The sequence below is a fragment of the Octopus sinensis genome, linkage group LG18 (genome assembly GCF_006345805.1).
Source record: "Octopus sinensis linkage group LG18, ASM634580v1, whole genome shotgun sequence".
NCBI lineage: Eukaryota > Metazoa > Mollusca > Cephalopoda > Octopoda > Octopodidae > Octopus > Octopus sinensis.
The window spans coordinates 27,990,964-28,005,029 of record NC_043014.1 but is presented as its reverse complement, the minus strand read 5'-3'; the positions used below and the strand labels follow the sequence as shown (position 1 = coordinate 28,005,029).

Below are 14,066 nucleotides of genomic sequence, written 5' to 3'. Positions count from 1 at the left end.
TACTTCAGACCCATCTCATCGAATTCATGTGGCGCTATGAATTTAAGGATGATATATTCGGGAAGTTGATAGAACAAATTCGACAGCTATATCCATGTATTTGAGCATAAGTATCAAGACAGAATGAGTATCGCATTTATTTTTAAACTTAACTTCAAGTTTATATTTTGATAATCTCACCGTTGAAAATGATATTTGAAAATAATTTGCGTTTATTAATTTGATATATTTGATTTTTACATTCTAAATTCATTTTTCGAAAACTTCATGTAAAAAATAAGAGAAATGCTATTGATATTTAAAATGTATGAATTTTTTTCTGAAAAATGTACACACGTACATATCTATTATATGTGTGTGTGTGTATCTATCTATCTATCTGTATGTATGTATATAATGTATAGTGGTTAAGAAAAAAGACCGATTAAAAATACATGTATATATATATATATATGTATATGTATATATATGTATATATATGTATGTATGTATATATATATACATACATACATACAAGCTTTTACTTGCATTTCAGTGGTACGTAAATAAACGGCGTAAATAAACGAAAGACGACGTAAATACACGAAGTTGACGTCTGACGTCAGATTTCTCTACTTTCACTTTTGACACCCAAAGCCATGACAGTGCCAAGCAAGTTTATCATTGCAGACAGTTAATCCACAATACTCCAAGGATTAGACATTTTGCTTGAAAGACTATCAACATATCCAAACCATTCTACAGTAACGTTTATGATTTGGTACTATACAACGAACAATGCAGGAAATAAAAAAAACTGATTCATACAAAGATTTTGGTGATATAAAGTTTTGTTGAACAACAATTGAGAAGACCAAAAGCATACAAGTGAGCTGCTACACGGTCATTCGATTTGCTAAAAAATATCAGCAAAATTCCCTAAAAAAAAAGGATATCTTTGATAATGTAATCCTACATATATCTAAAAGAATGGGATGATCACAGCTGCTGCTATGTCTCTAATTGTAAGGTATGATCAATCAGAGCTGACCTTGGATTAAAGGACAGCAAAACAACCAAAAGTCAAGAATGCTAATGAACTTCCATTTTTGATATACAAACATGCAGTAATTTTATTTTTTTCTATATATGATCTATTTTATTTAAACACAGTAACTTATTCTAACTAATGAGACACTGCTCTAAGTATCGTCCATAACAAGTAGTTTGTACTTATCAACATCAGCATTAAGACTAAACTACAAACCTACATTTTGGCTATTTTGTAGGACCTCCTTGGCCTTGTATTTTGTGTCAGTAAATATAAGACTGTTGATGTAGGATTCTGACAAAATTGTAAATTTCTTTTGGAGATGTATACCTTCATCTCTCTCTATATAAACGGCAGTTTGTCTGTGCGTGTTTCTGTGTGTCTGTTTGCTTGTACCCTCACCCTGACCACGGCTTTCAACTGATTCTGATGAAACTTGACACACACATAGCCCAATGTCATAATTCAAAACTAACGCAGCGAAAATTTTGAAAAGTTCCCCCAGTTCTGAAAAAAATCGATAAATTCGACATGGGGTCGAGAATCAGAAACACAAACCATAAACTGTCTAGGGGACGCAACTCCACCATTTTTAACTCTCAAAAAAAATTTACCATCATTTTTTTCCATTTTTTTGCTATATTTTGGCTATAACTCTCTAAAAATGCTTTATAGTTATTTCCCTTACAAACCTGAGCAACGCCGGGCGATACTGCTAGTTACTGCATAAATGACAATATTGAATAACAGAGTGAAATGCAGATTGTATAATGCATGTGTATGAATAGCTGTGCTACATGGCAGTGAAACATGGGCTGTGACCACAGAAGACATGCAAAGGCTTGAAAGAAATGAAGCCAGCATGCCCTGTTGGATGGGTAATGTCAGTGTGCATATGGATGAAGAAGGCTGTATAAAGAAGTGCCAATTCTAATTCTGGGTGAATCTGTGAAAGGGGTAGATCCAAGAAGATGTGGGGTGAAGTGACAAAAGATGATCTTCAAGTGTGAAGCCTCACAGAGATGACAAGGGGCCGAGACTTTCCAACATCCCCCCACCCACTGCAGGCCTCTCCACTCTATTATGTGCCTACCTGCACACTCTACATGCCCTCACATATCTACCATACCCCCTCCCAACCACTCCAATTCCTCTCATCATCACTTGCTATCTCTAAACATCTCCCACAATCTTATGGAACATCCCCCTCTATCCCTTCTACTACTTATACTCCCCCACTGTTTCCTGTGAGTAGGCCTTCTCTTTCTCACTCAGACTGTCTTTCTTTCTCTCAAACTCTCTCCCACTTTCCTCTCCTTCGTTGTCCTACTGGGGTAACCAAATGTCTCCTCTTTAGTAAGATGGCTATTTCTGTCCCTCTAACCTTTTGCCTGGCACACAATTACTTTTCTCAGTTCCACTCCTTCTCTCAGCTGAGAGGTATTTGTCTTGCAACCCTGCTGATACTGGTGCCATGTAAAAGGCATCCAAGCTGGTTCCACGTAAAAAGCACTGATGCTCGTGCCACATAAAAAGCACCCAGCACACTCTGCAAAGTGGTTGGCATTAGGATGAGCATGTAGAAACCATGCCAAACAAACAATTGGAGCCTGGCACAGCTTTCTGGACAGGTAGCTCCTGTCAAACTGTCCATCCCATGCCAGCATGGACGTATCATGATGATGGATGATGAGAGGTGAGAGGACACGATCTTGTATAATGCCTATTTTAATTGAAAAATAGCTCTTCAACCACAATAATTACAACATACCACAATTTTATTCTGATTTTCAGCAGGGACTTCACTATTTTCCTTTGACATCAACATGTTTATGATTCCACTCAAATTACAAATCTTTGCTTTTTTCTCTTCTGTTTCAGACTCTGGGAATACTTGTACTGCTTTAATACACTGCAATTGCAGTAAGTACTGTTGGAGAAAAAAAATATCATTTTTAACAACTGCAACAAAAAGTGTAATTTTCACATAAGTTCATTCCTTAATAAAATGCCATTTCCCAATAAATTGAAACATTTACAAAATGTACACTTCTATTCTGAAACTTTGCATACAATTTATTCAATGTTTATTATAAATTCTGTTCCTGATTCTTTATTCTTGTTAGGCATGTGAATATTACAAACTTGTTCATTTTAGAAGGGTACTTATGTTTTTTCTTCATTTCATAAAAATATCTTTGCAATGTGTGTCTATAAAATATTCACTGAGCTTTGTAACTATTTATGTTATATAAAATCATTATCCTCACCATCTGAACATCTGGGGTTTTTTATGCTAGCATGGATCAGATGGAATTCACTGACGTAGATTTTCTACAGCCAGATACTCTTACTGTTGTCAACCCTCACCTGTTTCCAAGTATGGTAATATTTTTTTTCATGGTTGGAAATATGTGTGTGTGCAGGAGTAAAAAAAAGATCATTTTTAATTTCACAATTTCTAGTTGCATTTACAAAATGTAATTGCATTTTTCCTTATACTTCACCATGTTATCTTTAATGCAGCCTTATACTTAATTTAATGCGACCATCAAATATTAAGAAAGTTCCTCATCCTTGTCTTTAATATTAGAATATTTAGTATGAATATAACTGCAGTTATTCAAATGCTTAGGGTAGTGGCTAGACTACCTAAAAAACTGAAGTAATGATACTCAGCTTCTTTCTGGATCAGCAGTTTGGCTTGCCAGACTGAAAAAGGTGTTATGAGAACAGCTGTTCACTTTTCTTACCTTACAAAACTTGTCACAGGTAATTGGAGGAGACAAATACAACCAGCATTATTATTGCTGTAGTTGTTAACATGGCAAGCTTGGCAGAATCATTAGCATGCTGGATGAAATGCTAAGTGGTATTTCACCTGTCACTACATTCTGAGTTCAAATTCCACCAAGATCAACTTTGCCTTTCATCCATTCAGGGTTGACAAATTAAGTACCAGTGAAACACTGGGTTGATGTAATCGATTAGTCCCCTCCCCAAAAATTTCAAGCCTTGTGCCTATACTAGAAAGGATTATTGTTGTTGAGTGTGGTAAGCTGGTAAAGTTAGAATTACCTTGTGGTATTTCATTCAATATTTTATGTTCTGAGTTCAATTCCACCAGGGTCTATTTTACTTTTCATCACCCCAGAGTCATTAAAATAAAGTACCAGACATGTACTGGGGTTGATGGTATCAACTAAATCCGTTGCCTCAAAATTACTGGCCTTGGATAAATTTTTGTTATTGCTGAAGGCAGTGAACTGGCATAATTGTTAGAATGTTGAAAAAAAATCCCTTATTTGTCCCAGCTTTTTAAAACCCACATTGGGTTCAATTTTGCTTTTTATTCTTTGGGATCAAGAAAAAAAGAAAAGAAATAGCCAGTCAAAGTGTGGTGGGTATCAAAGGTACTGACTTATCCCTTTTCCTCAAATTGTTAATCTTTAGCCCAAATCAGAAACTATTATTATTATTATCAGTTGATTGCAGACATAGCATGAAGAACTTATTGTTTACACAACACTACTGACCTATAATTTAAAAACATGAATGAAATAATAAAACTAATGATCCATTAATTTTAATAGGCATCATCTGGTGGTGGGGAGGAGGCAACTTACACAAACAACAGATCCATTTCCCACAGACTTTAAAATCTTCTTCCGGATTGATGCAGAGAGGAAGTTGAAGGTGGACAGGTCTAAAAGAAATTCCTCTTGGCCTGGTGGTGTGTAATAAGCTAATATGAATGCTATCTCCCACCATTCATAGATCAGTAGCAGGGTTGCTTCCAGAAGATGTGGATCACAATTAGGCTGAAAAATAGGTATTGCAGGCAAGATTGTAGAGTAACATAACAGATCAATGAATCAACCAATTGAAATAGATAAATTTATAAAATGTCATGCAATGTATCAAGTTACGTGATATTGGGATTCAGATGGAGATGAGTTAAGAAAAACCTATCAACAAACAGCAGAACAGCTATCAACCACAACGTACAATATAAGCCAAGGTTTATTTGATTTGCTAGAAATAGCAGCCAAATTTCCCTCAGACCACACCCTACTGTCTTTGGAAAAGAAGAACATATTAGATAATATAGTTCTAGATATACACTGTGTGAATAAAGATTGGGTGGTGTTGGGTGATACTTTTGTTAATAAATCTTAGGGATTAATCTTTTATCATTTAGGTTACTCTGTCAAATGTAATGCTTATTTATTGATATTGCTTTGAATTATTCATGCCTTATCTCATAGTTTTGAGATTTTGATGATGTGATTGCTTATTTTTAGCATGGCATTATACAGTAGATGCGAGAGGCTGGATCTAGCCAGTTTGAACATAAAACAGGTAGAATCTGTAGGCCTGATATGGCCAGCTTAAATGCTAAAGTGCTAAACAGCAACAAAAACAAAAAGTTAACAAAAGCAACTTTACCTTACTAAGGCATAAGTATAGTGAAGGGACCACAACTGTTATCTTCATTCTGGTCTGAAAATTCTGTATTGCCAATGTATTTTTGGCAGTCACTGATGGGCCAACTATAACAACATCACCCAGAAAGTTCAGCAGCAAACCAATTATACAAGAACATACAGGTTTCTGGTTGGAAATGGAGTCATCACCTGGTTGAACAAGGAAGAAATATTAATCAGAAAATAATAAAAATACAGCAAGAGAGGTTAATATGCTAGATTTTTGTTTCTTCACATAACTTAGTCAATCCTCTTGTTTTTATAGTTATTGCTGTTTTCTCAGACATTAAGAGGAGGAGAAGCAAATCTCAGACTGGCCAGAATGCCAGGCAATCCCAAACATGTTTTTCCTATAAGAGATCAATTTAGTTGAGCAACGCACATCAACAAACAACTTACCAATTCTACAATATGGCTGTTGCTCAGTTACAATTTATGTTATTTAACCCTTTCGTTACTAACCTGGCTGAAAAATATTTTGGTTCATAATACCAACCCGGCCAAGAGAACCTATTGTTATTTAAATGTAAATTTGAACCCAAATCTTGTTGGTACATTCGTTAAAACATGTGATTTCACTTTGTAAATAGTTGGCTTATAGTATCCGACATTGCTTGAAGTGATATCTCAACTCAGTGAATTTTGGGAGATTTTTTTCCACATTTTTTCGGCATCGATTTTTCTTCAACTTTGAAAATGGATAGGAGTTGCATGTTATCAAGCATTGATTCCGAATTTAAAGCTTTTTCAACAGAAAATAGGGAGATTTCGAGAAAAAGAATGAAATAGGTACAACAGCACATGGTGTACAAAATAATGAATAGGATATTTTTTTATCCGAAAATGAAACCAGCGATTCCAAAGAAACAAAGCGGCGATGGCGACAGCAAAGACGATTTTACATCGGAATGAAGTAAAAAAACTTTTAAAATGTTTTTATTAGCAAATTTTCTGAGGAGATAGAGTTTATCTATAGTCTTTGTTAGGAAGCGAAACCATTAGACTTTTTATTTTTTTCAGTATGCTAGTTTGAAGCGATCACTTCGGAAACAAATTTACACAGATTGTAAACAAACACAAAAGTTTGGAAAATTTATGAAGCAAATACTGGGTACTGTTGTGGATTTAGTTTTTATACAGGGAAAACAATATTAGTCAGCATGGTAGGGGAACGATGTGGTCTGGAAGTTATTGTTTGAAGCGATCAATGCGGAAACAAATTTACGCAGATTGTAAACAAACACAAAATGGGGGATCAAATTTCGGAAAATTTGTGAAGTAAATACTGGGTACTGCATGGATTTAGTTTTTATACAGGGAAAATAATATTAGTCAGCATGGTAGGGGAACGATGTGGTCTGGAATTTATCACTTCCATACCATAACCAGGGCCATATATTATTTTTTGACCGATTTCTTTAGTTCGGTCAAACTTGCGGTGGATTCCAGTTTATTCCACCTTTATGGTACACTTGTTGTGCATTAAATTCAACTGATGATCTAGTGATGTGCACAATTCTTCTTTATCAAAATTTTGTTGCATACCCATTTGAATATTAGCTGATGATTCATTTTCTATGGTGATGTTTAAGCAAAATTTTAATATTTTTACCTTTTGCTCAATTTAAAATTCTAATATTTTTACCTTTTGCTCAATTTACCTGTAATTAAAGTCACTTTGAGACAAAAGTTATGCAATAGAATTGATTAAGAACCCTTTCTTTAATTATGTTCCAAATATTGCATTAATATGTTGATAAGTAAAAAAGTTACAGTTATTTAATGAAACAAGCCTAAATTCATGATTATTTTAGAATTTAATTGAAACTCATGAGGGGTGTATTTTGGTCAGAAATATAGTAACGAAAAGGTTAAGTTATATCTCTCTGCAGTGCTGGCTGGGTAAACTTAAATGTTGAAAGTTGTGCCAGAATATGAATTATAGAATTCCCTTAAACTTAAATATTCTTGCACTTGTCAAAATGCTTACATTACTAATATTATTAAGTAAAGTGGTAAATCGACCTGCTACAAATAGCAGTCAAATCTCAAATCCCTCTTTGCCATCTTACATTAGATAATGTAGTCCAACAACATAACCCTAACAAGATGGGAAGGCCATGGCTGGAATGCCTTTCATCATAGCTGACCTGAGTTAATCAACAAAAATATCATCATCATCATCGTTTAACATCCATCTTCCATGCATACATGGGTAGGACAGTTGACAGGAGCCAGCCAGGTAGAACCATCCTACCCATGCATAAAATCTTGTTGCAGCCCTTATGCTGAAGCACAGAGGAAAGCATGTAATATTATTTGCCTCAGCTTGTGTAGCTGCAAAGTCAAGTGATTAGCAGACACAAGAACCAAACACTTTTAACTTAAGTTAGTATTTTCCGAGTAATTTATGTTAGCTTTAAATGTCACCTTCATCATCTTTAAGTATTGGAGCTAATTCCTTTTCAATTGCAGTCAGCAGCATCTCCCATACTTGTAACGCAACAGTTTGAGGTAACATTTGCACAATATTCTGGAATCTATGAAAAAACAAGAACAGACAATTGATAGATAACATGATTAAGAATAGTAAGTAAAAAAAGCAGTAAGCTGACAGAATCATCAACATGTTGGGCAAAATGTTTAGAGGCATTTAATTTATCCTTACGTTCTAAGTTCAAATTCTGCTGAGAGCTACTCTGCTTTTCACCCTCTCAGGGTCAGGAAAACAAGTACCAGTTAAACACTAGGATCAATGTTATTGACTTACTCCTACCCCCAAAATTGCTGGCCTTGTGCCAAAATTTGAAATCAGGATTAACTCTTTCATTACTGTATTTATTTTGAGATGCTCTGTGTTTCTTCCAATTATTTTAAATATAACAATGAATTTAGTAAAATAACATCGTTATCATTGAGCTAGTGTTAGGAACATAAATTGTGACTAAGATTTGATGGAAGATTTGAATTCAAAACTTATGAAAACAAGACGTTTATACTAAAGAGCCAGAGCCAGTTTCAGCCAGGTTAGTAACGAAAGGGTTAACTGACACTCCATCAGTTACAAGGGCTCCAGTTGATCCAATCAACAGAACAGCCAGCTCGTGAAATTTACATGCAAGTGGTTGATCACTCCACAGACACACATACTCTTAACATAGTTCTCAGGGAGATTTAGTGTGAGAAGGCTGGCCCTTTGAAATACAGGTGCAACTCATTTTTGCCAGTTGAGTGGACTGGAGAAATGTAAAATAAAATGTCTTGCTCAAGGACACAATGTGCTGCCAGGAATCGAATTCACCTAACAATTGTGAGCTGAATACACCAACCACTAAGCCAAGCACCTTTACTTAAGTCATGATTAAGAATAATAAGAATAGTTAAATGTAAAATATAGTAGTAACTATTATAGTGTTTCCAGCAACCACTGACTGAGAAATTGATAACATATTGAAAATAAGGAATTAATCAAATAGTATTAACTTAGCTTGAAAAATTGCTGTCTTCCAAACATACAAGCTTGCCCTTTCAGGTGCCAGTGCCACTTAAAAAGCACCTGTACTGGTGCTGTATAAATACACCTGTGACACATAAAAAGCACCCAGTACACTCAGCTAAGTGTTTGGTAATAGGAAGGACATCCAGCTGTAGAAACCATGTCACAACAGACAGTTGGAGTTCAGACAGCTCCTTGCTAGCCAGCTCCATGTCAAACCCATGCCAGCATGGAGACTGGACATTACACAAAGATGAAGATGATGAATAAAGATACATTATATTTTAGTATCATGATAGGATGCAAGCATAGCTATGTGGTTAAAAAGTATGGAGTTTGGGGTTCAATCTCACTGAAAGTGTCACTATCATAGTTTCACCAAATTTTGTGAGTGAAATTTGGTGAACTGGGAAAAGGGTAAACCCACAAACAGTATAGAATACTTTCTTTGCCCTAAACTTTTTCAATCATTAGACTACAATCATGCTGGGATACCACCTAAAGAATTTTAATCTAACAAATTGACCCCAGTACTTATTTTCTGTAAATCCTAGTACTTATTTTATCAGTCCCTTTTGTTGAACTGCTAGGTTAAGGAGATGTAAACGCACCAATAGTGGTTGACAAGTGATGGTGGGGAACATATACATACACAAAGACACACACATCATAGATATATAAGTATATATATGACGGGCTTCTTTCAGTTTCTGTCTACCAAATCCATTTACAAAGCTTTGGTTGGCCTAAGGTACCACACAATGGGACTGAACCTGGAACCATGCAGCTGGGAAGTAAACTTCTTACCACACAGCCATGTATAATTTTTACATAATACAACCAGCAGTTGTGTGTTTGGTTCCATTTATCAAACACAACATCCTGCAGGTAGCCTATTATTTGCAGTAAGTTAAAGAAATTAGATCTGCCAGGGCTGTTTTGAGACAACTTTGTTGCATTGATTTGTTTCTATAGTGCAAACCCATTGCCAACAACACTGAAGAATTACATTAATTTTACATAGCAGACATTATAAAAAGGTGCAACTGAAACAGGCAAGTGAATATGGCATTGGAATATCAAATCAGAGTTTGAAAATTTAAAGCTATTTAAATACATTTTGGTTATGTATTTTCAGTACACAAAATGTTACATTACTTAGCCCCATTAACTATTGGAAACTGGTATTTGAATTAACTGGGAATGTCACTCGAGTTAGCTCATTTGGGTTTGGGAAAATTTTACATTTTATTTGTATTATACAATGCTGCAAACTGAAAAAAGTTTTGGTACTATTCTAGCTCTGTATCTATCACATACAACTACTGAAAGTTGTGGATTTGTCAAAGAGAATTATGGAATGATAAATAACACACAGTGCACTTACTTAAGAGAAAATCGCTGAGGCCACTTGCAGTTATATTCTACCGAGGATGCAATGACAGATGCAATTAACTTCTTAAACAAGAATGGTATCTGTCGTAATTTGCTGTATACTTCTAAAATACTTTCTAGCAGACCATCAACTTGCTCAATTGTAGACTCATCACTTTCTGATAATACAGACCAGCATAAAGATAAGATCTGATCCAAATATTCTTTATTGATATCTGGATTAAGTAAAATCAAAGACTTCAAGCACAAAAACCATGAATCTGTTTTCCTGTAATAAAAAATACAAAGATACAAAAGATATACTGACATATAATCATAAAATATATTCACATTATTTCAAAGAAACAATAACTATGAAGGTGAGATGCTGAATTAATAATCTGAAGATTATGTTTTCAAGCTTTATGACTACAATCATAATGATGTGCATCCAAACAAAACAGAATTTGTTGGTCAATGTACAAGGTAGTGAACAACCATTAGAACAGTCCAAAGTTGTCCAAATTCATATCCTGTTCTTGGCACTGTACTGTTTAAGTCCAGAGACTCAACTTTTAAATGGAGCAATCCACCAAGAAGTAAACATGTATCACACAATAGGAATAACAGGTTTGAAACAACATTAGCAGCTCTGTTGATTTAGCAAGTGATTTGTTAGCTTGCAAGACCAAGTTCAATTCATTATACGAGAAAGTTTATCCAGAATAGACCAAAGGGAGATTTGCTCCTTATCTACTTAATGTTAAAAATCTGGAGAACAAACACCAGACAATATAGAACATTGAGACTTGAAATTTTTGCAGATCAAAATAAATTAACTCACTTTACACTACTTTGTCAGTAACAAACAGGTGTCAATTCCCAATTTTTAGATGAGTAATTAGCTATAGAAAAATTCTCCAGCTGTAAAAACAACTGCTCCAATAATAACTATTCCCAGTTACCTACATAGTATTAATCCTTTCTACTATAGGCACAAGGTCTGAAATTTGGGGGAGTAGGATGGTCAATTACATTGGCCCCAGTGCTCAACAGGAAATTATTTTAGTGACTCAGAAACAATGAAAGGCAAAAATCAACCCTAGCAGAATGTGAACTCAGAACATAAAGACATACAAAATACTGCTAAGCATCTTGTCCGACATGGTAACAATTCTACTAGTGTGCCACCTCAGCCAAGTAATATTAATAATAAACGTTGTGATACCTCCTGGAATCACTGAACCGAATTCTGACAATAATTTCATCTGGTCACAGATTCAAGGATACCATACTCAAAAATAAGGTTTAATTAAAATAATAAAATGTTTTCTGTGAGTGTGTAAATGTGTGTTTGTGCAAAGAGAAAGAAATAAAGGGAGATCAGTTTTTACTAATTTCTTATCCATTTATATAATAAAGGCAAAACGGTAGACAATTGAGTACACAACCATGAATTCAAACCTTACTACATTCCGCCAGGCTAATAACTAGTTCCATACTCACTTCATCCATAATTAACAGAAGTGAAACATGGGCCGTGACTGCGGAGGACATGCGTAGGCTTGAAAGAAATGAAGCTAGCATGATCCACTGGATGTATAATGTCAGAGTGTACATACGACAGAGTTTAAGCACCCTGAGAGATATGTCAGACATAAGCACCGGATGTGGAGTGCAAGAGAGACGTTTGTGCTGGTATAGTCATGTACTACAGATGGATGAGGAGAGCTGTGTGAAGTGCCATTCCCAAACAGTTAAAGGAATCCAGGGTAGAGGTAGACCCAGGAAGACATGGGATCAGGTGGTGAAGCATGACCTTCGAACACTGGGCCTCACAGAAGCAATGACGAAAGACCGAGACCTCTGGAGATATGCTGTGACTGCGAAGACCTGGCAAATAAAGTAAGTTCGCAGCTGTATCCTACACCAGTTTCGCATAAGCTGCCCCAGCCCATTCAAAAGCACCTTGGATCATAGGGTGCTGTGCTTGAGGAGACCTATTGAGTCAAGTACATCAACATCAAAATAAAAATCAAATGGAAATTGCAGTTGTGATACCCATGCCGGTGGCACATAAAAAGCACCATCCAAACGTAGCCAATGCCAGTGCCGCCTTGACTGGCTTCCATGCCGGTGGCACATAAAAAGTGTGACAATATTGATATCCTCACTGTTTGAGAAAAACATTAGGAATGATCTCGTTTGAAATTACAACCATCTTTGGCTAGTTTAACCCTGTTGTGTTCACTGATCTGATTGGTTAGCATCTAGCGCAGTCTGTCTCTCTACTTATTTCACGCCAGTGTGTAAACTGATCAATCACAGCCTTCGGATAGGATCTTTCATTCGAGCCATCTTTACTCTTTAAATAAGCTAGTATTTCCACTATTCATCATCTTTCGGCTTTAGACCTTCTAAGGTCTAGTCGGAGACCACAGAGCTACTCAGCCATGTTCCAGTTCGAATGACAAACGACAGCCAGCCAACCATACAACGAAGACGTTATTGTATACCAGTGACAGACAGAACATCATCACTAACGTCGTCTACATCTCCGAAGATTTCAACTTGTACACAATTACACAGATTCAACTCATGCTGTTTGCGTGAAACTTCACCATGGAAAAACAGTTGCAGTATTATCTGAAAGAATAATCTATATCAAGAGAAACCTGCACAACAAGTGACTCAACTAGTCTCTGCTTCGAGACCCAAATCTGTTATAGAACTTATTATCGCGTACCACATGAACTGGTAACTAACTCTATCTTAACTCAATATGCTGAGACTTCTCTTATACTCTGTATTTCTGTTGTATTTGCATGCACCTTTATCTGTACCTTGTCACACACACGAACACACAGACACAATTACTATACGAATGAATTCATACCACAACACTACGCTAGTAATCACAACCATGAATAAAGTCTATCTTCTCTCTCAAACAGCAGAACAGCTTGTCGTCCTTCCATCATTTCCTTTGGCACGATCGTGCAGCGTACAAGAGGAGACCTTGTCACCAACCATCTTACGTTACGGTTATATACATTCCTACAAAAGCATCAACCAATCGTGGCCATTGCCAGCCCCCTCTGGCCCGTAAAAAGTACCCAATACACTCACGGAGTGGTTGGAGTTAGGAAGGGCATCCAGCTGTAGAAAAACTGCCAGATTAGACTGGAGCCTGGTGCAGCCTCCTGGCTTCCCAGACCCCGGTCAAACTGTCCAACCCATGCTAGCATGGAAAACGGACATTAAACGATGATGATGATGATCATCATCATCATGGCCACCCATGAATTAAATATAAAAGATCAAAGACAATAAGTAAAAAAAAAAAAACAACAACTACAAAAAGGTGTTTGAACAAAAAAAAACTAACCTTTCAGCTGTGAAAAGAATTTGAGGGAGTTGTTTGGAGTACATAAACCAAAATTTCTCTTCATTATCATCATTTGCACTCAAATTGTAAATATTCAATAACTGCCCCATAATTTCTATAGCCTTGTTTTCTTCAACAGCACCATGGAACTTGCCTTGTTCCAAATCAAACCCAAGTAACTTACTGATGTTGTCCAACATTATCTGAATCGGCACAGAGCTTTCCCTGTATATATAGACAAAATAAAACAACTTGCTTTATAAACCAACAGTTTCATGTATTACACCATAA

The 14,066-nt window shown here is 35.9% G+C and overlaps 1 protein-coding gene across 1 annotated transcript in view; it reads right to left on the bottom strand.

The window, feature by feature from the left end:
• LOC115221223 (unhealthy ribosome biogenesis protein 2 homolog) overlaps positions 1 to 14,066 on the bottom strand; it is a 71,541-nt gene that overhangs the window by 39,549 nt on the left and 17,926 nt on the right. Inside the window, exons 9-14 of the mRNA XM_029791380.2 lie at positions 13,776 to 14,000; positions 10,401 to 10,676; positions 7,948 to 8,057; positions 5,480 to 5,667; positions 4,657 to 4,851; positions 2,802 to 2,960 (exon numbers count right to left, since the gene is read on the bottom strand). Coding sequence (XP_029647240.1) covers positions 2,802 to 2,960; positions 4,657 to 4,851; positions 5,480 to 5,667; positions 7,948 to 8,057; positions 10,401 to 10,676; positions 13,776 to 14,000 — 1,153 coding nt within the window. The remainder of the gene's footprint in view (positions 1 to 2,801; positions 2,961 to 4,656; positions 4,852 to 5,479; positions 5,668 to 7,947; positions 8,058 to 10,400; positions 10,677 to 13,775; positions 14,001 to 14,066) is intronic.